At 44.2% G+C, this 26,967-nt stretch overlaps 1 protein-coding gene across 1 annotated transcript in view; it reads left to right on the top strand.

Moving 5' to 3' along the window:
• TM4SF4 (transmembrane 4 L six family member 4) overlaps positions 1-26,967 on the top strand; it is a 29,594-nt gene that overhangs the window by 1,721 nt on the left and 906 nt on the right. The window contains exons 2-4 of the mRNA XM_040428025.1: positions 9,418-9,507; positions 19,734-19,870; positions 22,110-22,299. Of these exons, the coding sequence (XP_040283959.1) occupies positions 9,418-9,507; positions 19,734-19,870; positions 22,110-22,299 (417 nt within the window). The remainder of the gene's footprint in view (positions 1-9,417; positions 9,508-19,733; positions 19,871-22,109; positions 22,300-26,967) is intronic.

Below are 26,967 nucleotides of genomic sequence, written 5' to 3'. Positions count from 1 at the left end.
CATCCGTGTTTTGCGGATCCGCGATTTACGGACCGCAAAACACACCACGGTCGTGTGCATGAGGCCTTACTGCTGCAGCCCCAATTTTCATTTATCTTAAACAATCCCTTTAAGGTGACCGTATACCTTAGATAGCTGTCGAAAGCGTGGTCAGCCGGCAGCTATTCTTTCTGATCCCCCTATACTTGTGCTCTGGTGTGGATATGTTCTTAACGGGGAGAGAGGAATAAGACACTTCCAGGCATCTTGTGTCTAGTGAGAACAAAGCATTGAGCCTCTTGAAAATTTGATGACAAAGAATGGCATACATTGCTACATAAATGTTGACAAATCTCTCGGGCCTTGGCCTCTCACCCCATAGAGCATTGTTAAACGTTCCTTGGAAAATGGCTCAAACCTACACTTGACAGTAAACTCTTCTGGCACTTGGTACATTTGCTTACGCAGAACAAATATTTGGCCTCTAGAGAACAGGTTGCAACTAAGTCACATGTTAGTGAATAGCCCATGAAGGATTAATGTGGCCGACTCAGCTTGAGAACCCTCTTCTGTATGCCTTGTTAGGCCTCATGCACACGACCGTGCCATTTTTTGCGGTCCGCAAACCGCGGATCCGCAAAAAACGGAATCCGCCCGTGTGCCTTCCGCAATTTGCAGAACGGAACGGGCGGCCCATGGTAGAAATGCCTATTCTTGTCCGCAAAATGGACAAGAAGAGGACATGCTATATTTTTTTTGTGGGGCCACGGAGCACACGGAGTGCTGTCCGCATCTTTTGCGGCCCCATTGAAGTGAATGGGTCCGCACCCGAGCCGCAAAAAATGCAGCTCGGATGCGGACCACAAAAACGGTTGTGTGCATGAGGCCTTAGGCAGAGGTGTAGCTAGACTTTTCTTCATCCAGACAATTTGGTTTGGCTGTCCCCATCACCATCTGAAACTGCAACCCTCAAAATGGTACCAGCGTAAACGCCAAATGATTCTGCAAACAACATGTCCTTACATGGGTTTGATAATGGGGAATTAAAGGAAAAAAGGTTGTGGCTTTTGGACTATGGTGACACAAAACATGTTTTTGGCATTTTGTTTGTGCAAAAGAAGTAAAACATAAAATATATATTTTTATATATATATATATATATATATATATATACAGACAGTATATAATTGCAAGGAAAACAGCAGCACCGTTAGACAATGTGAAGTCCTCAGGGGAGATAGGTATTACCCTCCACTGATAAATCCCCATACACATCGGCAACAGGATCCATCATCATGTGCCAGCTTTAGCTGAAATTAAACAATCACTGTAAGCAAACTCATGTTACTCCCTAAAGATGATCTAACCTAGGCATCCAAATTTCTGCACCCTCAGCGAAAATATTCAGGTCACTCTACTCAGTAGTAATGACCTCTTCTGTACATATACCTGAGGGTATTGACCTTGCGTATATGTTGAGAAGACTCGCCTAAATAACCTTGAGTAGAAGATAGTTATCAATGTCCTTCGTATTTTTTTAACAAGAGGTATATGTTAATAAAAACATTTTTTTTCTCTTATATTGTGCTATCTGCATTGCTATCAAAACTGTCAGAGTAAAGCCTCTTGCACACAACCGTATGTCTTTTGCGGTCCTCAAAAAACGGATCCGCCAAAAATACGGATGATGTCCGTGTGCATTCCGTATTTTGCAGAATGGAACAGCTGGCCCCTAATAAAACAGTACTATCCTTGTCCGTTATGCGGACAATAATAGGACAAGTTCTATCTTTTAGCGGAATGGATATACAGAAATATGGAAACGGAATTCACACGGAGTACCTTCCGCTTTTTTTGCGGACCCATTGAAATGAATGGTTCCCTATACGGTCCGCAAAAAACGGAACGGACATGGAAAGAAAATGCGTTTGTGTGCAAGAGGCCTAAAGCTGAGTTCACACTTCAGTTATTTGATCAGTACTTCCGATCAGTTACTGTGAGCCAAAACCAGGTGCAGGTCAAAAACACTAAATAGGTGGAAATCTCTACATTACACCTGATCTCTGTATAGGCTTCACTGCTGGTTTTGGCTCACAATAACTGATGGAAAAAACTGACCAAGTAACTGAAGTGTGAACATGACCTAAGCCTGTGTGAAAAAATGGATGTGAACAGCTTCTAATTTGTTTTACTACACAAACGTCAGCATAGTTACAAGCAGTGACCAATATCCATTTGACCCAGAACACACCTAAAAACATCTAAATAACAATACAGTAACAAATAACAATACAGTATCTAACACAGGGGTGCACAACCCGCAGTCCAAGGGGCTACATGCGATCCCCAGAACCTCCTCCTCCTTTGGATGCCCCAGTTACAGTGGAAATAGTGCAAAAAAGTCTAATTGTCTCCCAAAGGTCTTTTAGTGACCTCTGGAGAACAAATTATGTGAAAACTATTATATTTTTTATTTTACAGTGTTTTCAATTTTCTTTATAATTTTTTAACTTATAGTTTTTACATAATTTGTCCCCAAGAGGTCATAAAGAGACCTTTCAGGGACACTGACATATTTTATTTTTTTTGCACATTTTTTTTTTACTTTTATTTGTATTTTATTATTTTATTCTATTATTTTTTATAATTGATTTATTACTTTTTTTTTTTTAATATATTTTTGCCACATAATATGCCCATTTTCTTTCATTTGTACTTTATTATATTTTTTTATTTTATAGTGTTTTCAATTTTCTTTATAATTTTTTAACTCCCCAAAAACATAGGTGTGTTTAATGGGCCGGTGCATCTTATAGGGCGAAAAATACGGTATTATATAACAAAACAACCGACACAAACTAGGGAGCTAATTACAATTATTTATTTCGGTTTCCGTTTACATATTTAAAGAATAAGGAGCTAAAGTTTGAAAAAAAATTACTTTTTAAAAATGTTTTGTACAGTTTCTTCCAAATAAAACAAAAAAATAAATTATAAAGCCCTATGTGTCACGTAAAAAGAAAATTGTGCAAAAATGATTTTGGTAGTCCAACAATAAAAAAGTTAAGACTGTTTGAACAACCAGGTGCTCTAAATCACAAAAAAAGTGTCTGGTCATTAAAGGGAACTTCTCACCTGGATTTTAGGTATTGAGCTGAGGACATGGGCTGCTAGATCGCCGCTAGCACATCCGCAATATCCATTCCCCATAGCTCTCTCTGCTTTTATTGTGTCAAAAAAACTATTTTATATATATGTAAATGAGGCTACTAATGTTTCCGGAGCCCAGCCACGCCCACTGTGAAGGAGCCCAGCACCGCCCCACATCCTCCGAATCTCCTCCTTGCTCCCGACGTCACAAAGCTAGAGCGCCGTAATCTCACGATGCGCGAGCTAGCGCAGTGCCGGCATAGTGTTCCTTCCCTGTGCTGGCATCAGCCTCAGGGAACAAACTGCGCATGCGCTAGCTTATGCATCACAAGATTACAGCGCTCTAGCTTTGTGATGTCGGGGAGCAAGGAGGAGATTTGGACACAGTGGCCGTGGCTGGGCTCAGAGTCAGAGAACGCTGGACTCATCTCTCAAGCATGGAGGAGACAGGACTCATCTAAGGTTAATTTACTTATCTATAAAATCGTTTTTTTTGACACAATAAAAGCACACAGAGCTATGGGGACTGGATATTGCAGATGAGCTAGCGGCGATCTAGCAGCCCATGTTCTCAACTCTATACCCAAAATCCAGGTGACAGGTTCCCTTTAAGGCCTTTTCAGCCCTGCTCATTAAAGGGTTAACCAATTTAATAAGGTAAAGTGCTTACTGGTTATTGCAGGGCACCTATAACTGGGGACAGGAGGCGGTAATAACCAGTGAATGAAAGCGATGATTTATGAATAGGAGCAGGATGGAAGGAAATGTCGCCACTTTTCCATTTTTTCCATGAAAAATTATTTTTTAACAAGCTCCTGCAGCATGGCCCCTAAAATAGAAGATTCATTCTTACCTGCTCCACGCTGCTCTGGTCCTTCACTCTGCCTCCACTGCCTCCATTTTCCGGTCCCTGCTCTGTTTACACCTGGCAGTGCATGGGCATAGCCTTACAACGCTCCACTCAATGGCTTCAGCAGTGACATGCTGCTTGTGGCCACATCACCGCTGAGGCTAGTCATTGGCTGGAGAGGTAAATGTGACCATGCCCATGCACTGCCAGGTGAAAACAGCGCAGGCACCAGAAGATGGAGGCAGCAGGGGCAGTGTGGAGGACCAGAGCAGCAGGGAGCAGGTAAGTATAAATCTTCAGTTTCAGGGACCATGCTTCAGGAACTTGTTAAAAAATAGCATCACCTGCGATGCTAGGGAGGCTCTTCCCTGTCACCACCTGCCATTGGCTTCCCTCCGGCACCAGATGTTTTCAGCCGCGCACAGAGAGAAGCAGCGGTGGCTGTGCGGGGACCAGGAGCAACGCGGGTGTCGGGGAGCCAGGTAAGTAGAATCAGTGTGAGGGTCCCGGGCAAATGGGGGGGCTTTTCCATCCTCAGATAACCCCTTTAAGCCCCTATTACACTGGACGATATTTGAGACAATTTCTGGGAACAAGTGTTCATAGGAACGCTCATTCCCGATACCTGGACTGTATAATCGTGCCGCTAATTAGCTGATAAGGAATCACTCGTTTGTCGGCTGATTTGCATATTTTATGAATTAAAGATGTAAAATTATCGTCAGCACATATCCCTGTGTAATCATGGATGTGCTACCAATAATCAATAGAACTAAATGAAGGTGGAATGACTGTGGTAGCGATCATTCCTCCCCATTAACTTTGCATTGGCTTCTGTAATAGGCTGATGCAAATGAGCATTGATCTACATTTTTTTATTTGCGGCCCCTTGAAATAGAGCAATGCGAAAATGCGGCCCTCAGATCAAAAATGGTTGTGCACCCCGATCTAACATATAATAGCTTTCTTTTGTATGCCTTGTTAGGCTAGTTTCACACTAGCGATAATGAGATCCGACAGGCTGTTCCATTAATAATAAAGGGGAACCGCCTTTAGTCAAAAAAATGTTTTCCAGTTAATTCAAAGAAGAGATGGGGAGGGGGATAAACAGGGTGATCTTAGAAAAGCTTCTCAGTATGATATTCAAGGCAGAGGCAAAGCGATAATTTTTATGGCGTCCTGAACTGGACAGGAGGACCCCACTACATATAATTTTGTCATGGTGGATCCCACTACATATAATCTTGTCTTGGAGGATCCCACTACATATAATATAAAAAATATTTGATATCGGAAATGGAGTATATGATAAGGGTTAGCATATAGACAAGTTCTTGTTTCTTAAAGGGGTTTTCCCAAAACTGACCTTTATTCCTTGGCTACAATATAAGTGACATTTCTGCTGGATTGCTGGAACCTACACCGTTGAACCCAGCAGGAGTCTCCCAAGGGAAGCAGCTCATAGAGCACCATAACGCCTTACAGTTTATAGACAGAGTATTATGAGGGGATCAAAGGCCAAAGACACCCCACTCAAAGGTACCAGAACTGTCCAAACGTCCAGCTACCAGACCGAAGCCAGAGTTTAGCACAGCAGAGAAAGTGAAAACCAGGTATCCAAGTTTGCCTGCTAGTTTACCCCAAAACCTGCTGGAGCCAGAGAAAGACCACTTATTGTCTGGCTGCAACTTTATAAAGTCTGGACTTGGATTATTCTCCACCAACTACGACTCTCCCCTTTATTGCTATGGAGCCAACCCTGGGGAGCGACGGTATTCAGGTAGGAGCACCATGACGCACAACACTAATAAAGCCCCTTCACCACTTGGCATTCCTAAAACCTGGGACACAATCGCCCCTAGGGGTGCCACACGTTGCACTCCTCACTGCTTACCAAGCACAGCTCCATCCATTGTATAGTGGCAGTGCTTGGTATTGTAGCTCATCCCCATTCACTTGAATCGGACTGAGCTGCGCCTAGGCTTTGTGACCTATGTGATGTCACTTGGCTATGGTAACCTGTGAGCACAGAAGCCTTCTCAAACAGCTGATCGGTGGGGGTCCCGAGTGCCAGACCCCCACTGATCAGATACTGATGACCTATCCAGAGGATAGGTCATCAATGTAAAAAAGTTGAAAAACCCCTTTAACTCTTTTGTTTGTTTTGGAGTCATAATATTGTGTGGCTTACATTTTAAAGTATACTTTAAAAAATTTGCTACCTTTCATGTGAGGTGGAAATGTATCATTAACTTACACCACTGGTCTATTTCAACTAGATTTAGTTGCAACTGGCACTTTTACATGTGTGGGTGGACCATTTGCCCCAGATCATTTATTATTATTAACAAGGAACTGGCATAAATGACGATTGAAACCTGCACCAGCTACAAGCCGGAGTAGATTTCAGTCTGCTGCACGGACTATCGGAGGAGGCAATTAATATATGGTGAGGCTGTGCCTTGTCATAAATTACATCCAACAGGGTCCATGAAGACTGATGTGGCTCATGCCAATCTTGATAAGGCATTGAATGTTTTTTGATATTTAGATAAAATGTAGTGTTTGACAAAGGGAAATTAATAATTCCTAAATTGTTGGAAAAGCATAATATCTTTCTAGAAGAGTCTGCAGCAACAATTTATCCAGAAATTACAGAATATCCCGCATTATGGCCCTGATTTATCAACAGGGGATAATTTGAAGTTTGTCTTCACATTTGTCTATTTGTGTAAAGGTAATGGGCCATGCACCAAATTTATGAAAGTGGCACACAGCACCAGTTAAATCCAGCACAGACAAACTCTCACATTGCGACTTCCCTGCCACAGCTAAGGCTGGTCATGAGTGGAGAGAAACTCTGACAATTTTTTGTGACTTTCCCAATGATAAATCAGGCCAAAATCCAACGTGCTCCACAGGAACACCTACAAAATAGGCGTATTTCTGCTTTGATGGCACAAAAAACTCATTTTGGCCTGTCGCGGACTATTGATATATTTGTCTTACAAGTTAGGCTACTATCACACCTGCGTTTAGGTGCGGATCCGTCTGGTATCTGCACAGACGGATCCGCACCTATAATGCAAACGCTTGTATCCGTTCAGAACGGATCCGTTTGCATTACCATGAGCAAATTTGTTCATGATAATGCAAACGGATCCGTTTTGACTTACATTGAAAGTCAATGGGAGGCGGATCCGTTTTCAATTGCACCATATTGTGTCAGTAAAAACGGATCCGTCCCCATTGACTTGCATTGTAAGTCAGGACGGATCCGTTTGGCTCAGTTTCGTCAGACGGACATCAAATCGCTGCAAGCAGCGTTTTGGTGTCCGCCTCCAGAGCGGAATTGAGGCTGAACGGAGGCAAACTGATGCATTCTGAGCGGATCCTTATCCATTCAGAATGCATTGGGCTGAACTGATCCGTTTTGGGTCGCTTGTGAGAGCCTTGAAACGGATCTCACAGGCGGACCCAGAAACGGCAGTGTGAAAGTAGCCTAAAACATCATAAATGTCGCACTTTATTGTAAAGACAAAACCAGTTTAAATCATCAGGACCTATGTATGGAAATGTCAATTAGGAGAATAACATAAAGCTTGTCCTCTAATAATAAGTTCATGAATTAGTTGTAATCCACAGCAGCACGTGTGCCGTTCCCCTGCAGCACCACTGCTGGTGAAATAAGGTATTACACTGTTCATATTGAAATCAAAGGACTGTTCATATAATCAATGCTAGTACAAGGTCCTCCAGAGTAAGAAACTTCATATTAGCTAATAATTATCTAACAGGATATTGGACTTGATTTTCTAAACCAGAAAACTCACTAAAGCTTTTAGATGAAGACTGCACATAAAAAAACTCCAGAGTTGTAACTTTGTCCCCTCTATTGACTTATAATGTAAGACAACCTTTTACATCATTAGTTAATAGTAAATACGCTCATTCTTCGGCTAAGGGCCTAATGTCATTCCAGTTTGCAGTATTTCACTGAAACATGCCGTTTTATGTTACGGTTCCACTGTAGACCTTACAGCTCCTCCTGTACATGTTACTGCAGCAAGCTTCATAGTAATTATAATAACTAGCTCATATCTTTATATATACAGAATAGCACATATCAGGGTTGAATTGTTATGCTTGCCCTCCTCAGGGGCAGTGACATGTGAGGTGCAAACAAGAGGAGGCCTCTGAGGCAGCCAGCCCCCAGACCCCGTTGGGGAGGAAGGGAAGTAGAGGGGACGCCACTAGCTAGGAATAGAGAAAGGGTCGCAGAAGATGTCAAAGATTTCCTTCTTGCTGCCTTGTTTCTGACAGATTGCGGATCTGACTTTAACTTCCCAGCTGCTAAATGAAGTGGGTGGGCAGGAAAAAGTGACAAACCATGGAGGCACTTGTAGGAGTTGAACAGGATAAATTATGGGAGCAGAGCATAGGAACACTTTATGTATTTTTGCACAGATTTAGGCTTCTTTCACACGACCGTTGTGTGTTTCGCGGTCCGCAAATTGCGGATCCTCAAAACACGGATGGCATCCGTGTGCGGAACGGCATGGACAGCCATTGATATAACTGCCTATTCTTGTCCGCAAAATGGACAAGAATAGGACAGGTTATATTTCTTTTTGCGGACCACGGAACGGAGCAATGGATGCGGGCAGCACGCGGAGTGCTGCCCGCATCTTTTGCGGCCCCATTGAAGTGAATGGGTCCAAATCCAAGCAACAAAAACTGCGGCTCGGATGCGGACCAAAACAACGGTTGTGTGCGAGAGGCCTTATACAAAGTCTTGGTAGAACCCTGCAATTCTGCAAAAATTGCTGCAAAAAAGAGACATGGTTGGCCTCTGCCCAAACACTGCTCCCATCATTGGCTGCTGCTGCATCCACACCATGATATGGCTGATCTCCCTGAGTGCGCGGGCCATGCCCGTATTGCAGCCCTCAAACATTCAAGTGATATATGGAGTGGTGTGGAGCGGAGGCACAAATTGCTCCTTAGTTTTCGGCAGATTTTGGTCCGTGCATGTTTTGTGGTGTGGACAGAATATTGCGGACTGCTGGTGCATTCAAGTGAATGGGTCTTCATCAGCAAACGGCAGCTTCACGGCCGGTGCCCATGCATTGCAGACCGCACGCACTTTGTGAAGATCCAGGCCCAAGAACTGAACCAGCTGTCTCTATATGTACATATGTGATGTGTGTACATAATGTACTATGTCTCTTTTTATTGTATTGTGCCTTGTCACGTGAATATTAGGCTCTTTTCCCATCTCATTGTGGTTTCCTAGTCACCTACTATCCTTCCTAGGATAAAAGTCTGTTTGGTGGTACTTATACAGTATATTCTGACACGTTTAATAACCTTCAGTCATTCATTTAGGTAGCCTCTGTTATGTATACTGCGGTAAATATCTAATTGTTTCTTTTTAGATGGTGTTCCCAGCTCTTGTATTTCTCGGGCTGAAGAATAATGACTGCTGTGGATGTTGTGGAAATGAGAAATGTGGAAAGAGATTCGCTGTAAGTCAAAAAAAAAGAAAAAATATTTAGAAATGAATGAAAAACTAACAACTTGATAATTTTTTTATTGTACTGTGTATGTGGTTACCTTCTTATACCCTGTATGTACACTGGAGAAGGAAGAGAGCTGGTGATCTGTCCATTTGACATATTCTACCCGGACAGCAGAGAGAAGGGTTGGGCATGTTAGATTTCATGATTCCCAATCTTTTTGTTCTCAAGGAGATAAGCCACTGCCAGCTTAACGGAGGTCCATCATGTTTAAGGAGGCCAATAAAAGGCTAGTCACCTTCCCTTATTTAATATCTTGCCATTATACAATCATTTCTTTAATGGCTCCTGCACACGACCATTGTTGTCCTCTGTAAACTGCGGATCCACAAAACACGGATACCAGCTGTGTGAATTCCGTATTTTGCAGAACGGAAGGGCCGGCCCTTAATAGAACAGTCCTATCCTTGTCCGTAATGCGGACAATAATAGAACATGTTCTATGTTTTTTTAGCGGAACGGACATACAGAAACAGAATGCACAGGGAGTCATTTCCATTTTTGCGGCCCCAATGAAGTTGATGGTTCCGCATACAGTCCGCAAAAAACCCGAATGGACACGGGAAGAAAATACAATACAATCGTGTACATGATCCGAAACTGAAAGGGTAAATTTATACACAGCAAATCTGGTAAAGAAATTTCTGCACCTGTCCTATTCGTCTGAACGGGGCTTGTAGAAATCCATGTGCTAGATGTGAAAACAACCCTATTCAGATGTATGTTCAGGTGTGTATGCTTCCCTTTGCAGGTCTGCCCAGGAGGTGGGGTTTACCAACACCCGACCCCCGCAAATGGTGGCCAACCCCTTTAAGTACTTCTTGTACATCTTATTGTATATATTATGTATGGTACTGTATGTAGTATATAAATAATATATAATATTAGATGGCCCAGAAAAAAATTAAAAGGGTTGTCTGAGAGTGAAAAAAATAAGCATAAAAGTAGGAATCTGATATTTTAAAAGCAAAACAAAAAAAAACATTAAAAAAATTACTCACGAGTTAAATTGTTAAATCCCCCAATGCTACTGTGCCTATGCGCCAGTGGTCCCTGCCAATCTTTCTTTACTTGTCCTGCAGTGATGATGTCACATACATTCAAGTAACCGCTGCAGCCAATCACTAGCCTTGGTGGGCTTGAGAATTTATAGTACATCATTGCTGCAGCAAAGTAAATGAAGATAGGGAAGGGACTACCAGAGTGTTGGCAATGGGAAGATTTACCAGGTGAATAATGGTCAATTTTGTGTAACTTATCACATTCCCTACAGCAGGGATCAGCAACCTTCGGCACTCCAGCTGCTGTAAAACTACAACTTCCAGCATGCACACTTACTCAGCTGTTCTTGTAAGTACCACAGAAGTGAAAGGAAGATTCTGGGAGTTGTAGTTTCAGAACAGCTGGAGTGCCAGAAGTTGCTGATCCCTACAGTTATGCTGGCTGTAAAACTTCATTAACCGCTTGCCGCCACGCTAACGCCGAAAGGCGTCATTGCGGCGGCTCCCCCAGGCTACGCTAACGCCAATAGGCGTCATCTCGCGTGAGCCGAGATTTCCTGTGAACGGAACGGAAGGTAAGAGAGTTGATCTCCAGCCTGCCAGCGGCGATCGTTCGCTGGCAGGCTGGAGATGTGTTTTTTTTAATCCCTAACAGGTATATTAGACGCTGTTTTGATAACAGCGTCTAATAAACCTGCTACCTGGTCCTCTGGTGGTCCCCTTTGTTTGGATCGACCACCAGAGGACACAGGTAGCTCAGTAAAGTAGCACCAAGCACCACTACACTACACTACACCCCCCCCCCCCGTCACTTATTAACCCCTTATTAGCCCCTGATCACCCCTGATCACCCCATATAGACTCCCTGATCACCCCCCTGCCATTGATTACCCCCCTGTCATTGATTACCCCCCTGTAAAGCTCCATTCAGACGTCCGCATGATTTTTACGGATCCACTGATAGATGGATCCGATCCGCAAAACGCATCCGGACGTCTGAATGAAGCCTTACAGGGGCGTGATCAATGACTGTGGTGATCACCCCATATAGACTCCCTGATCACCCCCCTGTCATTGATTACACCCCTGTCATTGATCACCCCCCTGTAAAGCTCCATTCAGACGTCCGCATGATTTTTACGGATCCACTGATAGATGGATCGGATCCGCAAAACGCATCCGGACGTCTGAATGAAGCCTTACAGGGGCATGATCAATGACTGTGGTGATCACCCCCCTGTCATTGATTACCCCCCTGTAAAGCTCCATTCAGATGTCCGCATGATTTTTACGGATGCACTGATAGATGGATCGGATCCGCAAAACGCATCCGGACGTCTGAATGAAGCCTTACAGGGGCATGATCAATGACTGTGGTGATCACCCCCCTGTCATTGATTACCCCCCTGTAAAGCTCCATTCAGATGTCCGCATGATTTTTACGGATGCACTGATAGATGGATCGGATCCGCAAAACGCATCCGGACGTCTGAATGAAGCCTTACAGGGGCGTGATCAATGACTGTGGTTATCACCCCATATAGACTCCCTGATCACCCCCCTGTCATTGATTACACCCCTGTCATTGATCACCCCCCTGTAAAGCTCCATTCAGATGTCCGCATGATTTTTACGGATCCACTGATAGATGGATCGGATCCGCAAAACGCATCCGGACGTCTGAATGAAGCCTTACAGGGGCGTGATCAATGAATGTGGTGATCACCCCATATAGACTCCCTGATCACCCCCCTGTCATTGATTACACCCCTGTCATTGATCACCCCCCTGTAAAGCTCCATTCAGATGTCCGCATGATTTTTACGGATCCACTGATAGATGGATCGGATCCGCAAAACGCATCCGGACGTCTGAATGAAGCCTTACAGGGGCATGATCAATGACTGTGGTGATCACCCCATATAGACTCCCTGATCACCCCCCTGTCATTGATTACCCCCCTGTAAAGCTCCATTCAGATGTCCGCATGATTTTTACGGATGCACTGATAGATGGATCGGATCCGCAAAACGCATACGGAGGTCTGAATGAAGCCTTACACGGGCATGATCAATGACTGTGGTTATCACCCCATATAGACTCCCTGATCACCCCCCTGTCATTGATCACCCCCTCTGTCATTGATCAACCCCCCTGTCATTGATCACCCCCCTGTCATTGATCACCCCCCTGTCATTGATCACCCCTCTGTAAGGCTCCATTCAGACATTTTTTTGGCCCAAGTTAGCGGAATTATTATTATTTTTTTCTTACAAAGTCTCATATTCCACTAACTTGTGTCAAAAAATAAAATCTCACATGAACTCACCATACCCCTCACGGAAACCAAATGCGTAAAATTTTTTAGACATTTATATTCCAGACTTCTTCTCACGCTTTAGGGCCCCTAGAATGCCAGGGCAGTATAAATACCCCACATGTGACCCCATTTCGGAAAGAAGACACCCCCAGGTATTCCGTGAGGGGCATATTGAGTCCATGAAAGATTGAAATTTTTGTCCCAAGTTAGCGGAACGGGAGACTTTGTGAGAAAAAAATTAAAAATATCAATTTCCGCTAACTTGTGCCAAAAAAAAAAAATTTCTATGAACTCGCCATGCCCCTCATTGAATACCTTGGGGTGTCTTCTTTCCAAAATGGGGTCACATGTGGGGTATTTATACTGCCCTGGCATTCTAGGGGCCCCAAAGCGTGAGAAGAAGTCTGGTATCCAAATGTCTAAAAATGCCCTCCTAAAAGGAATTTGGGCACCTTTGCGCATCTAGGCTGCAAAAAAGTGTCACACATCTGGTATCGCCGTACTCAGGAGAAGTTGGGGAATGTGTTTTGCGGTGTCATTTTACATATACCAATGCTGGGTGAGAGAAATATCTTGGTCAAATGCCAACTTTGTATAGAAAAATGGGAAAAGTTGTCTTTTGCCAAGATATTTCTCTCACCCAGCAAGGGTATATGTAAAATGACACCCCAAAACACATTCCCCAACTTCTCCTGAATACGGCGATACCACATGTGTGACACTTTTTTGCAGCCTAGGTGGGCAAAGGGGCCCATATTCCAAAGAGCACCTTTAGGATTTCACAGGTCATTTACCTACTTACCACACATTAGGGCCCCTGGAAAATGCCAGGGCAGTATAACTACCCCACAAGTGACCCCATTTTGGAAAGAAGACACCCCAAGGTATTCCGTGAGGGGCATGGCAAGTTCCTAGAATTTTTTATTTTTTGTCACAAGTTAGTGGAAAATGCTGATTTTTTTTTTTTTTTTTTCATACAAAGTCTCATATTCCACTAACTTGTGACAAAAAATAAAAACTTCCATGAACTCACTATGCCCATCAGCGAATACCTTGGGGTCTCTTCTTTCCAAAATGGGGTCACTTGTGGGGTAGTTATACTGCCCTGGCATTCTAGGGGCCCAAATGTGTGGTAAGGAGTTTGAAATCAAATTCTGTAAAAAATGACCTGTGAAATCCGAAAGGTGCTCTTTGGAATATGGGCCCCTTTGCCCACCTAGGCTGCAAAAAAAGTGTCACACATCTGGTATCCCCGTACTCAGGAGAAGGTGGGGAATGTGTTTTGGGGTGTCATTTTACATATACCCCTGCTGGGTGAGAGAAATATCTTGGCAAAAGACAACTTTTCCCATTTTTTTATACAAAGTTGGCATTTGACCAAGATATTTATCTCACCCAGCATGGGTATATGTAAAAAGACACCCCAAAACACATTCCTCAACTTCTCCTGAATACAGAGATACCAGATGTGTGACACTTTTTTGCAGCCTAGGTGGGCAAAGGGGCCCATATTCCAAAGAGCACCTTTCAGATTTCACAGGTCATTTTTTACAGAATTTGATTTCAAACTCCTTACCACACATTCGGGCCCCTAGAATGCCAGGGCAGTATAACTACCCCACAAGTGACCCCATTTTGGAAAGAAGAGACCCCAAGGTATTCGCTGATGGGCATAGTGAGTTCATGGAAGTTTTTATTTTTTGTCACAAGTTAGTGGAATATGAGACTTTGTATGAAAAAAAAATCAAAAAAAAAATCATCATTTTCCACTAACTTGTGACAAAAAATAAAAAATTCTAGGAACTTGCCATGCCCCTCACGGAATACCTTGGGGTGTCTTCTTTCCAAAATGGGGTCACTTGTGGGGTAGTTATACTGCCCTGGCATTCTAGGGGCCCGAATGTGTGGTAAGGAGTTTGAAATCAAATTCTGTAAAAAATGACCTGTGAAATCCGAAAGGTGCTCTTTGGAATATGGGCCCCTTTGCCCACCTAGGCTGCAAAAAAGTGTCACACATCTGGTATTGCCGTACTCAGGAGAAGGTGGGGAATGTGTTTTGGGGTGTCATTTTACATATACCCATGCTGGGTGAGAGAAATATCTTGGCAAAAGACAACTTTTCCCATTTTTTTATACAAAGTTGGCATTTGACCAAGATATTTATCTCACCCAGCATGGGTATATGTAAAATGACACCCCAAAACACATTCCTCAACTTCTCCTGAGTACGGAGATACCAGATGTGTGACACTTTTTTGCAGCCTAGGTGGGCAAAGGGGCCCACATTCCAAAGAGCACCTTTCGGATTTCACTGGTCATTTTTTACAGAATTTGATTTCAAACTCCTTACCACACATTTGGGCCCCTAGAATGCCAGGGCAGTATAACTACCCCACAAGTGACCCCATTTTGGAAAGAAGAGACCCCAAGGTATTTCGTGATGGGCATAGTGAGTTCATAGAAGTTTTTATTTTTTGTCACAAGTTAGTGGAATATGAGACTTTGTAAGAAAAAAAAAATCATCATTTTCCGCTAACTTGTGACAAAAAATAAAAAGTTCTATGAACTCACTATGCCCATCAGCGAATACCTTAGGGTGTGTACTTTCCGAAATGGGGTCATTTGTGGGGTGTTTGTACTGTCTGGCCATTGTAGAACCTCAGGAAACATGACAGGTGCTCAGAAAGTCAGAGCTGCTTCAAAAAGCGGAAATTCACATTTTTGTACCATAGTTTGTAAACGCTATAACTTTTACCCAAACCATTTTTTTTTTACCCAAACATTTTTTTTTTATCAAAGACATGTTGAACTATAAATTTAGAGCAAAATTTCTATATGGATCTCGTTTTTTTTGCAAAATTTTACAACTGAAAGTGAAAAATGTCATTTTTTTGCAAAAAAATCGTTAAATTTCGATTAATAACAAAAAAAGTAAAAATGTCAGCAGCAATGAAATACCACCAAATGAAAGCTCTATTAGTGAGAAGAAAAGGAGGTAAAATTCATTTGGGTGGTAAGTTGCATGACCGAGCAATAAACTGTGAAAGTAGTGTAGTGCCGATTTGTAAAAAAGGGCCTGGTCTTTAGGGGGGTATAAACCTGTGGTCCTTAAGTGGTTAAAGGGGTATTCTGGTTTTGCAATTTTCAGCATCAATTGACAGAAAACAACACATTATCACTTATTAATGATTGTTTATCTGTAATGCCCAGTTTTCCAGCATGCTATCATGGTCATGTGGCATTTTCTTCTGTATTGTTTCCCTATCCCAATGCCATCACATTTAAGGAGTGGCAAGGCTTGTAAAGCTTTGCCCTGTCAACACAATATTAATTATCTTGCGTCTGACGATGGTGTTCTGCTCATTTCCCTGGACCCTGCCTAGAGTTTTTCCAGCAGGGCTTCAAGCAGGCTTGTAACTAAGATGTTTGAGCTGGGAGGGGAAGGAGAGGCAGAGACCTGATGCTACAGACACTCCCCATGAGCAGGGCGTATCTATAGGGGGTGCAGAGGTAGCAGTCGCTACTGGGCCCAGGAGCCTGAAGGGGCCCAAAGACCCTTGTGCCACATAAGAAGACACCAGTATTACAGAAAGTGCATGCTGGTCAAGTTACACCTTTGGCTAGAGGGAAGGGGTAAGGTCAAGAATTTGGCATGGGGGTGCTGTTTCAATTTTTACTTCAGGCAGCACAAAAGCTATGTGCTTCCCTGACCCTGGCCACAAAGCACTGAGGGAAGGGAGGCCCATGCTGAACTCTTGCACCAGGGCCCATGAGCCTGTAGCTACGCCCCTGCCCATAAGCCTTTAGCTATTCCCCTGCCCATGAGCCTTTAGCTATGCCCCTGCCCATGAGCCTTTAGCTATGCCCCTGCGCATGAGGCTTTAGCTACGCCCCTGCCTATGAGCCTTTAGCTACGCCCCTGCCCATGAGCCTTTAGCTACGCCCCTGCCCATGAGCCTTTAGCTACACCCCTGCCCATGAGCCTTTAGCTACGCCCCTGCCCATGAGCCTTTAGCTACGCCCCTGCGCATGAGGCTTTAGCTACGCCCCTGCCCATGAGCCTTTAGCTACGCCCCTGCCCATGAGCCTTTAGCTACGTCCCTGCCCATGAGCCTTTAGCTACGCCCCTGCCCATGAGCCTTTAGCTACGCCCCTGCCCATAAGCCTTTAGCTACGCCCCTGCCCATGAGCTTTGCGCCGGGATGTAAACACAAGGCATTTACACTGGAGGAGTCAGAATGTAGTCAGAACATCATCATCTGACCTAAAAAATGCAGTAATATTGAATGCTGATGTTTCTTTTCTTTTTGTGTGCAACCAGAAAACTCTTTAACAGATTTAGGCCTCATGCACATAACAGTGTTTATTTTAGTGTGTAATGTTCATGCTCAAGGGAGGGGGGGTCATATGTTTGCTATGGACCCAGCCTTTCCTTGTTACACTCCTGAACAGCCATATAAAATTACTGTTACAATCTTCTAGAGCAGGGGTCTGCAACCTTTAAGACATAAAGAGCCACTTGGACCCGTTTCCGAAGGAAAAAAAAAACTGGGAGCCGCAAAACCATTGCGACATTTAAAACAAATATAACACTGCATATATTGTTTCTTACCTTAATGCTATATACAGGATCGTGCAGTCAGCTGTCAATCTGAAGAAAAAAAGGACTTTTTCACTTAACAATGTAAAATATATTTTTGCAAATTAATAGCTAATTAAAATATTTAATTTACCTTTACCAGACCCCCCTCCAATCATGTGCCAGTAATACCAGACCCCCCCAATCATGTGCCAGTAATACCAGACCCCCCTCCAATCATGTGCCAGTAATACCAGACCCCCCTCCAATCATGTGCCAGTAATACCAGACCCCCCTCCAATCATGTGCCAGTAATACCAGACCCCCCCCCAATCATGTGCCAGTAATACCAGACCCCCCTCCAATCATGTGCCAGTAATACCAGACCCCCCTCCAATCATGTGCCAGTAATACCAGACCCCCCTCCAATCATGTGCCAGTAATACCAGACCCCCCTCCAATCATGTGCCAGTAATACCAAACCCCCCTCCAATCATGTGCCAGTAATACCAGACCCCCCTCCAATCATGTGCCAGTAATACCAGACCCCCCTCCAATCATGTGCCAGTAATACCAGACCCCCCCCCCATCATGTGCCAGTAATACCAGACCCCCCACCAATCATGTGCCAGTAATACCAGACCCCCCTCCAATCATGTGCCAGTAATACCAGACCCCTCTCCAATCATGTGCCAGTAATACCAGACCCCCCTCCAATCATGTGCCAGTAATACCAGACCCCCCACCAATCATGTGCCAGTAATACCAAACCCCCCTCCAATCATGTGCCAGTAATACCAGACCCCCCTACAATCATGTGCCAGTAATACCAGACCCCCCACCAATCATGTGCCAGTAATAACAAACCCCCCTCCAATCATGTGCCAGTAATACCAGACCCCCCTCCAATCATGTGCCAGTAATACCAGACCCCCCTCCAATCATATGCCAGTAATACCAGACCCCCCCAATCATGTGCCAGTAATACCAGACCCCCCTCCAATTATGTGTCAGTAATACCAGACCCCCCTCCAATCATGTGCCAGTAATACCAAACCCCCCTCCAATCATGTGCCAGTAATACCAAACCCCCCTCCAATCATGTGCCAGTAATACCAGACCCCCCTCCAATCATGTGCCAGTAATACCAGACCCCCCTCCAATCATGTGCCAGTAATACCAAACCCCCCTCCAATCATGTGCCAGTAATACCAAACCCCCCTCCAATCATGTGCCAGTAATACCAGACCCCCCTCCAATCATGTGCCAGTAATACCAGACCCCCCTCCAATCATGTGCCAGTAATACCAGACCCCCCTCCAATCATGTGCCAGTAATACCAGACCCCCCTCCAATCATGTGCCAGTAATACCAGACCCCCCTCCAATCTTGTGCCAGTAATACCAGACCTCCCCAATCATGTGCCAGTAGTAATACCAGACCCCCTCCAATCATGTGCCAGTAGTAATACCAGACCCTCCCAATCATGTGCCAGTAGTAATACCAGACCCCTCCCAATCATGTGCCAGTAGTAATACCAGACCCCCCTCCAATCATGTGCCAGTAATTCCAGGGCCCCCCCCCCAAATTCCCCAGTCATGTGCCAGTATAATACCATTATGTGCCAGACTGCCAGTTAAAAAAAAAAAAAATTAACACTTATACTTACCTCTTTGGAGTGATGCGATGCAGGCCTCTTCCGGCCTGTGTCCCGACTCCAGCGCTGTACGGCTCAGGTGGCGCGATGAAGTCATCGCGCCGCCTACGCCGGCCTCTGATAGGCTGCCGGCCTAGTAGTGGTGGCAGCCTATCAGAGGAACAGGAAAGGGACACACCTCCCTGCCCTGCTCATCCGCACAGCCTTCTGTTTGTATCGCTGTCCTGAGGACGGCGATACAAACAGATCACTATGGAGATGAGCGCTTCGCTTCCACAATGGAAGCACTCATCTCAGTGCCTGCCCAGCCGCCGCCGCACAGTGCCTGCCCCGCCGCCGCCGCCGCACACACACTGCTCATGCCCATGCCGGAGCCGCGGCAAAGGTTCAAAAGAGCCGCATGCGGCTCCGGAGCCGCGGGTTGCTGACCACTGTTCTAGAGGGAAGGTGTTTTCAAAGAAAAAGCACAGTATACAAGATGTGTGGCAATTGAAAGTCACATAAGAACCTGAACTAGATTAGGGATGGCGTTTTCAGAATAGTCTTCCATGTATGTACAATTATCTGAAGGATAAGGACATGATGCTTTATTGTTTCTTACGATTATTGCTTTTCCAGATGTTTTCTTCTATACTATTTGCTGCCATTGGGTTTGTTGGAGCTGGCTACAGCTTTATCATCTCTATAGTTGGAATACATAACGGTCCAAAGTGTGATATAGGTTCTGGAAACTGGACATATGCTTTTAATGGGGGGTAAGTACAAAGGTTCAGGTAATAAATCCTAAATAAGTACATGTCTGGAGCAGCATCCATTTGTTTTCTCAGCTATTCTTGAATATCACCACAGTACACAGGAAATACTGTAGCGATCATAATAAAAATGTATACTTCTCTAGCATTTAAGGCTACTTTCACCCCTTTGGTACGAAGCTCCGGCATGGCCGTTCCGGAAGACGAGCGGAGAATCGGTCGGACACAAACCGCAGCATGCAGCTGTTTGTGTCCGGCCTGTTCTCCGCTTGTCTGCTGGAATGCGTACAGATCTTCACCGGACCCCATTATACTTGGGTTCAGAGCTGAACCCAAACATTTCCCCATTTTCACCCATACAGCCTCCCTGATATGAGCATCGGAGCATGGGCAAAGGCTTTTGGCATTTGGAGATCCGGTGATGTACCAGGCTGTCCATGGGGACTGCTAAGCGGAGGCTTCTGCCTAGCATTGAGCCCAGTGATGTCACCAGCACTGATGGGCAGACTTTAGCGCTGCACTAGCCTGTAAAATGGCACAGGGCAAGGGAGAGCATCGGAGCATTAAATGCTCCGATGCTCATGTCAGAGGGGCCGGAGGGTTTAAAATGGGGCCAGCAGACATTCCGTCCGTATCAGGCGGCGCCAGATCTAGAGAACTCCCGTAGGATGTTCTCTGCCAGAACATCCTGCCAGAATTCAAACCGGAGATGTGAATGTAGGCTAAGTAGTTTTAATCTGCTGTCTATGACTCTAGATCAGTAAGGCTTCTTTCACATCTGTAAGTTTTCTTTCCCCAAAAGGAGCTTCCATTACAAAAATTGTCAAAAATAGAATGCATACATGACTTTTTAATCTGTTAAAAAAATGTTCTCCAGAACAGAAACCAAATGGATCACATTATAGTCATTTCCACATCCCAAAACGCCCCTTCTTATCCCGTCCAGTGAACAGCATAATCGAAAAAACAAACAAAATGATTTGTAATTTTTTGTGTCACTTCATCTCCAAAAAAATGGAATAAAATGTGATCAAAAAGTCATGCACACTGCAAAATTGTATCAATAAAAACTACAGATTGTCCCCCCAAAAAATTAGCCCTCATAAACTCCATAGACATAAATATAAAAGAAAAGTATTGAGTTCTGTTCATGTCAGTTATTGCTGAATCCGTCACTTCTGTTATTTCTCCTCTTCTGGAGCAGAAGAACGGACAATAATAAGCTCTGATGTGAAGGCAGCCTAAGAATACTTATTGTATTGGAGGCAAACATTAAACACCTGTCACATTTTCAATAATTCTAAAGGCTTGGACTTTTCTTCTTTCCCTCATCTAACCCTTGTGCTTTACCCTGCAGCTTTGCTAGTGGGACAATTGAACCATTGTGACACATAGTCTAGCGATTTGCTCTGAAGGAACAAAAATTCATAAACTGAAAGTATACCAGAAACATGCTCCTTTTACTCTAAAACGTTTGATTAAACCAATGTATGGCCATAGTGATTCTGCAGGTGCGGTTACCGTCACCATGACTCTGAAACCAGTCATGGTGCAGCCGTTCAGCTACTATACGATAATATAAATATACAGTTGTATGTGTGTACTGTTTGGCTGTGAACTGTACAGGCAGTCATCATACCTCCTTCAGTCACCTTATTTTGCCAATAATTTTGTTAAAGGGCATCTGTCAGCAGTTTTGTACCTATGAAACTGGCTGACCTGTTAGATGTGCACTTGGCTGCTGAAGGCATCTGTGTTGGTCCCAGGTTCATATGTGTCTGCGTTGCTGAGAAAAATGAAGTTTTAATATATATAAATGAGCCTCTAGGAGCAACGGGGGCGTTACCATTACACCTAGAGGATCTGCTCTCTCTGCAAACTGCCCTGTCCTCTCTAGTTTAATTGACACAGGGCCAGGCAGTGAAAACATTATCATACCTGGCCCTGTCAACCAAAGTGCAGAGGGAGCAGTAGTTGCAGAGAGACCAGAGCCTCTAGTTGTAAAGGCAACATCCCAGTTGCTCCTAGAGGCTCATTTGCATATATTAAATCATAATCTTTATCAGCAATGCAGGCACATATGAAGATGGGGCCAACATAAATGCCTTCAGCTGCCAAGCGCACGTGCAACAGGTCAGCCAATTTCATAGGTAGAAATCTGCTGACAGATGCCCTTTAAAGAGATTGTATCAGTGTGACAACCCCTTTTTCAGTCTTTAAGTGATTTAATCTTGTTTTACAGAAATTACCTAGGGCACCCTGATATATGGAGTACATGTCAAGCACCTAAGGACATAATCCCATGGAACCTGACACTGTTCAGCTTGCTAATGATAATGAGCGCAGTTCAGGCGGTTCTCTGTGCCATTCAAGCAATCAATGGTCTTATTGGGACTTTTTGTGGAGACTGCAAATGTTCTTCATGCTGTGGGGTAGGTTTAGGTTACATTATAATTTCTACACAATACAAGTATATTGGATTTCATGTACAGCGAAGGTTAGGGCATAATGACTTCAGCAGTGGAATGTTTCTTTGCATCTGAAGTCAAGTGATGTCATATCACAGTGGTTCGCATTTTGGTCCCACAAAGCAGTGTAGGCCTCGTTCTTGCCTCCAAAACTGATCTAACCTCCACAAGACCTCTGAGATGATCTGTTGTATCTGGCACCAAGATGTTAGCTGTGGATCTGAAGTTGTGAGGAGGGACCTCCAAGAATCAGACTTGTTTTTTTCCACCACATCACACAGATACTTGATCAGATTGAGATTTAGGGAATCTGGAGTCCGGGTCAACACCTTCAACTCTTTGTCACGTTCCTCACACCATTTCTAAACAATTTTTGCAGTGTAGCAGAGCACTGTTTCCAACAGGTTTGTCTGGAACAATGTTTAGGTAGGTGGTACATGTCAAAGTTACATCCACATGAATGCCAGAACCCAAAGTTTGACAGCAGAGTATTGCCCATAGCATCAAACTGCCTCTACCACTTGTCTTAGGCCTCTTTAACACGGGCGTCGTGTGTGAGGGCCGGATAAGATGCGGGTGCGTCGCAGGAAAATGCATGATTTTTCCGCGCGACTGCTAAGCGTTTTAATGTGTTTTGCACGCGCGTGATTAAAATCGGCATGTTTGGTACCCAGACCCGAACCCGGACTTCTTCACAGAAGTTCGGGTTTGGGTTAGGTGTTGTGATGGATCATGTGACGGACCATGTGATGAGCACAGTGACGTCACCACAGGTCCTTTTCCTCCTGGTCATCAAAGAAGAAGACAGAAGAGAAGCCGGGCTGCGCGAACAAGTGGATGAGGTGAGTTAAATTATAATTATTATTTTTTTAACCCCTCCATCCCTAATTTACTTTGCATTCTGTATTAAGAATGCTATTATTTTCCCTTATAACCATGTTATAAGGGAAAATAATAATGATCGGGTCCCCATCCCGATCATCTCCTAGCAACCATGCGTGAAAATCGCACCGCATCCGCACTTGCTTGCGGATGCTTGCGATTTTCACGCAGCCCCATTCACTTCTATGGGGCCTGCACTGTGTCAAGAAAAAGCACAATATAGAGCATGCTGCGATTTTCAAGCAACGCACAAGTAATGCGTGAAAATCACCGCTCATGTGCACAGCCCTATAGAAATGAATGGGTCTGGATTCAGTGCCGATGCAATGCGTTCACTTCACTGATTGCACCCACGCGGAAATCTCGCCCGTGTGAAAGAGGCTTCCTAAAGTGCATCCTGGTGCCATATCCTCTATGTAAGTGACACACACACCTGATCATCTACATGATGTGAATGAAAACATGATCCATCAGACCCGAACATCTATTTCTATTTTCCATGTTCCAGTTCTAATGCTCAAATGTCCATTTTACAGTGAGGAACAGAAGTATTTGAACACCCTGCAATTTTGCAAGTTTTCCCACTTAGAAATCATGGAGGGATCTGAAATTCACATTGTAGATGCATTCCCACTCTGAGAGCCAAAATAAAAATAAATATTTCAGGATATCACATTGTATGATTTTTAAAGAATTTAGTTGTCTTGCACTGCTGAACATAAGTATTTGAACACATGAGAAAATCAGTGTTAATATTTGGTACAGAAGCCTTTGTTTGCAATTACAGAGGTCAAACGTTTCCTGTAGTTCTTGACCAGGTTTGCACACACTGCAGCAGGATTTTGGCCCACTCCTCCCCACAGATCTCCTCTAGATCTGTCAGGTTTCGGGGCTGTTGCTGAGCAACACAGAGTTTCAGCTCCCTCCAAAGATGTTCTATTGGATTTAGGTCTGGAGACTGGCTAGGCCACTCCAGAACCTTGATCTTCTTCTTACGGAGCCACTCCTTGGTTATCCTGGCTGTGTGCTTTGGGTCGTTGTCATGTTGGAAGAAAAACAGCAAGAATTCTGGCTCTCAAAGACCTGTTACTGTGCCTTTAAATAGTCCACCTCTACTCCACTCATTAATCTAACTTAGTAGCACCTATCTGAGCTCTTTAAAGACACCTGTCCACCCCACAGTCAGTCAGATGCCAACTACTACCATGGGCAAGGTATTACTGATGATAAGAAAGGTGAGGAATTAGCCCAGAACTACAAGAGAGGACCTGGTCAATGACATGAAGAGAGCTGGGACCACAGTTTCAAAGGTCACTGTCAGTAGAACGCTACCCCGTCATGGTTTCAAATCATGAATTGCACGGAAGGTTCCCCTGCTCAAGTCATCACATATCCAGGCCCATCTGAAGTTTGTCAATGACCATCTGGATAATCCAGAGGAGGCATGGGAAAAAGTCATGTGGTCAGATAAGACCAAAGTAGAACTTTTTGGTCTCAACTTCACTCGTCGTGTTTGGAGGAAAAAGAAGGATTAGTTGCATCCGAAGAACACCATCCCTACTGTGAAGCATGGGGGATGGTAACATCATGCTTTGGGGGTGCTTTTATGCGAAGGGGACAGGACGACTGCACTGTATTAAGGAGAGGATGAATGGGGCCATTTATTGTGAGGTTTTGAGCAACAACCTCCTTCCCTCAGTCAGAGCATTGAAGATGGATCGTGGCTGGGTCTTCCAACATGACAACGACCCAAAGCACACAGCCAGGATTACCAAGGAGTGGCTCCATCAGAAGCATATCAAGGTTCTGGAGTGGCCTAGCCAGTCTCCAGACCTAAATCCAATAGAACATCTTTGGAGGGAGGTGAAACTCTGTGTTGCTCAGCGACAGCCCCGAAACCTGACAGATCTAGAGGAGATCTGTGTGGAGGAGTGGGTCAAAATCCCTGTTGCAGTGTGTGCAAACCTGGTCAAGAACTACAGGAAACGTTTGACCTCTGTAATTGCAAACAAAGGCTTCTGTACCAAATATTAACACTGATTTTCTCAGGTGTTCAAATACTTATGTTCAGCAGTGCAAGACAAATACATTTTTTTTTTATCTGTCTCTTAGAGTGGGAATGCACATACAATGTGAATTTCAGACCCCTCCATGATTTCTAAGTGGGAGAACTTGCAAAATCGCAGGGTGTTCAAATACTTCAGTATACTTTCATTGGTAGACAGGGGTTAGCATGGGCACTCTGAATAGTCTGCAGATATGCAGCGCTATATGCAGAAAGCTGTGATGCCCTGTGCATTTTGGCACTTTTCTACTATAGTCAGCAGTAACCTTTTCAGCAGTCTGTCCTACAGTAGCTCTTCTGTGGGACTGGATGAGCTAGCCTTCCCTCCCTACACGCATCAGGAGCTTTGGGCTCCTACATTCCTGATGCCAGTTCACTAGTTTTGCTTCCTTGAACCACTTTAGGGAGGTACTAAACACTGCATATGATGAACACCACGCAAGACTTGTCATTTTCAAGATCCTCTGACCCAGTGTTCTAGCCATCACAGTTTGGCACCTTATCAAAGTCATTGTAATCCATCAGCTTTCCCATTTTCCCTGCTTCCTAGACATCAACTTCAAAAACTGACTTCACTTGCTGCCTAATAAATCCAGTTCCTTGACAGATGTCATTGTCATGAAATAATGAGTGTTATAATATTCATTTCACCTATGGCCAGAACAGACCAGATAATATCTTCCTAATAGAGGGTAGATGAGTTTTGTCAGATTGTAAAAAAGTCACATGACTTGAATTTCCTGCAACCCATGCTGGTGTGAATGGGAGTAAGCTGTATTATCGGGTACAGCCACAATAAAGTGGATGTGGCTAACCTTGGTAGACTGTGGCCCCTTCATTCAACTGATTGTTGGTTCCCCCACTGATCAGATATTGATGGCCTACCCTAAGGATAGTCCATCAGTATCACACCCCTAGAAAATCTCTTTAAGAAAATGCAATTTGGCAGAAATCACTTATATGTGAAGGTTTTTATATAAACATGTTCTCCATTTATATCATTACAAGTTAATGTGATCTCATGTGAGAAACGAATTCAAAATTTCCCATTTTCTTGTTTGTAAACTGGTGGTGAACGAGCAGGGGAATAACTACCATAGCGGCAGACCATGCGAATGCTATGGGGCCCAGGGCAAGAGGGGGCCCAGTCTTAGTTGGGATTATCTCCTCTTGTACTGGAACTTGGTCATGACTCTACCCTCTAAAGCAGGGGTGCACAACCTGCGGCCCGGGGGGCCACATGCGGCACTTGATACCATTCTGTGCGGCCCCCAACCATCTGGTAACAGACATGTATGCCTATGTCTTGTGGCTGCTTACATGTATTTCTGCCATTAGATGGGAGTCCTGGAAGTGTAACTAGACATTACTGGTATATAATGTGTGTTCAATATGCCATAAGTACAGTATTTCAGTTGTTAATACACCTTTAAATTTTAATTTCGGCCCTCGTCATTGGTTCATTCTGGCAATGTGGCCCCCAACCAGGAAACGTTGTGCTCCCCTGCTCTAAAGGAACAACTTTTAGCAAATGAGGCAGTGGAAAAATGGCCCAAGGGTCATTGAAAAGGGTTTAGGCAGAAACCCTACTGTCCTTTGTGGGGGGGGGGCCTGGCTTGATCCTTGCTATGGGGTCCTTACTTCTCTATGTACGCCACTGTGAACGAGTCTTCATACATGACCCA

This window comes from Bufo bufo, chromosome 4, assembly GCF_905171765.1.
Source record: "Bufo bufo chromosome 4, aBufBuf1.1, whole genome shotgun sequence".
Classification (NCBI taxonomy): Eukaryota; Metazoa; Chordata; class Amphibia; order Anura; family Bufonidae; genus Bufo; species Bufo bufo.
This window is presented reverse-complemented; position numbering and strand designations above follow the sequence as displayed.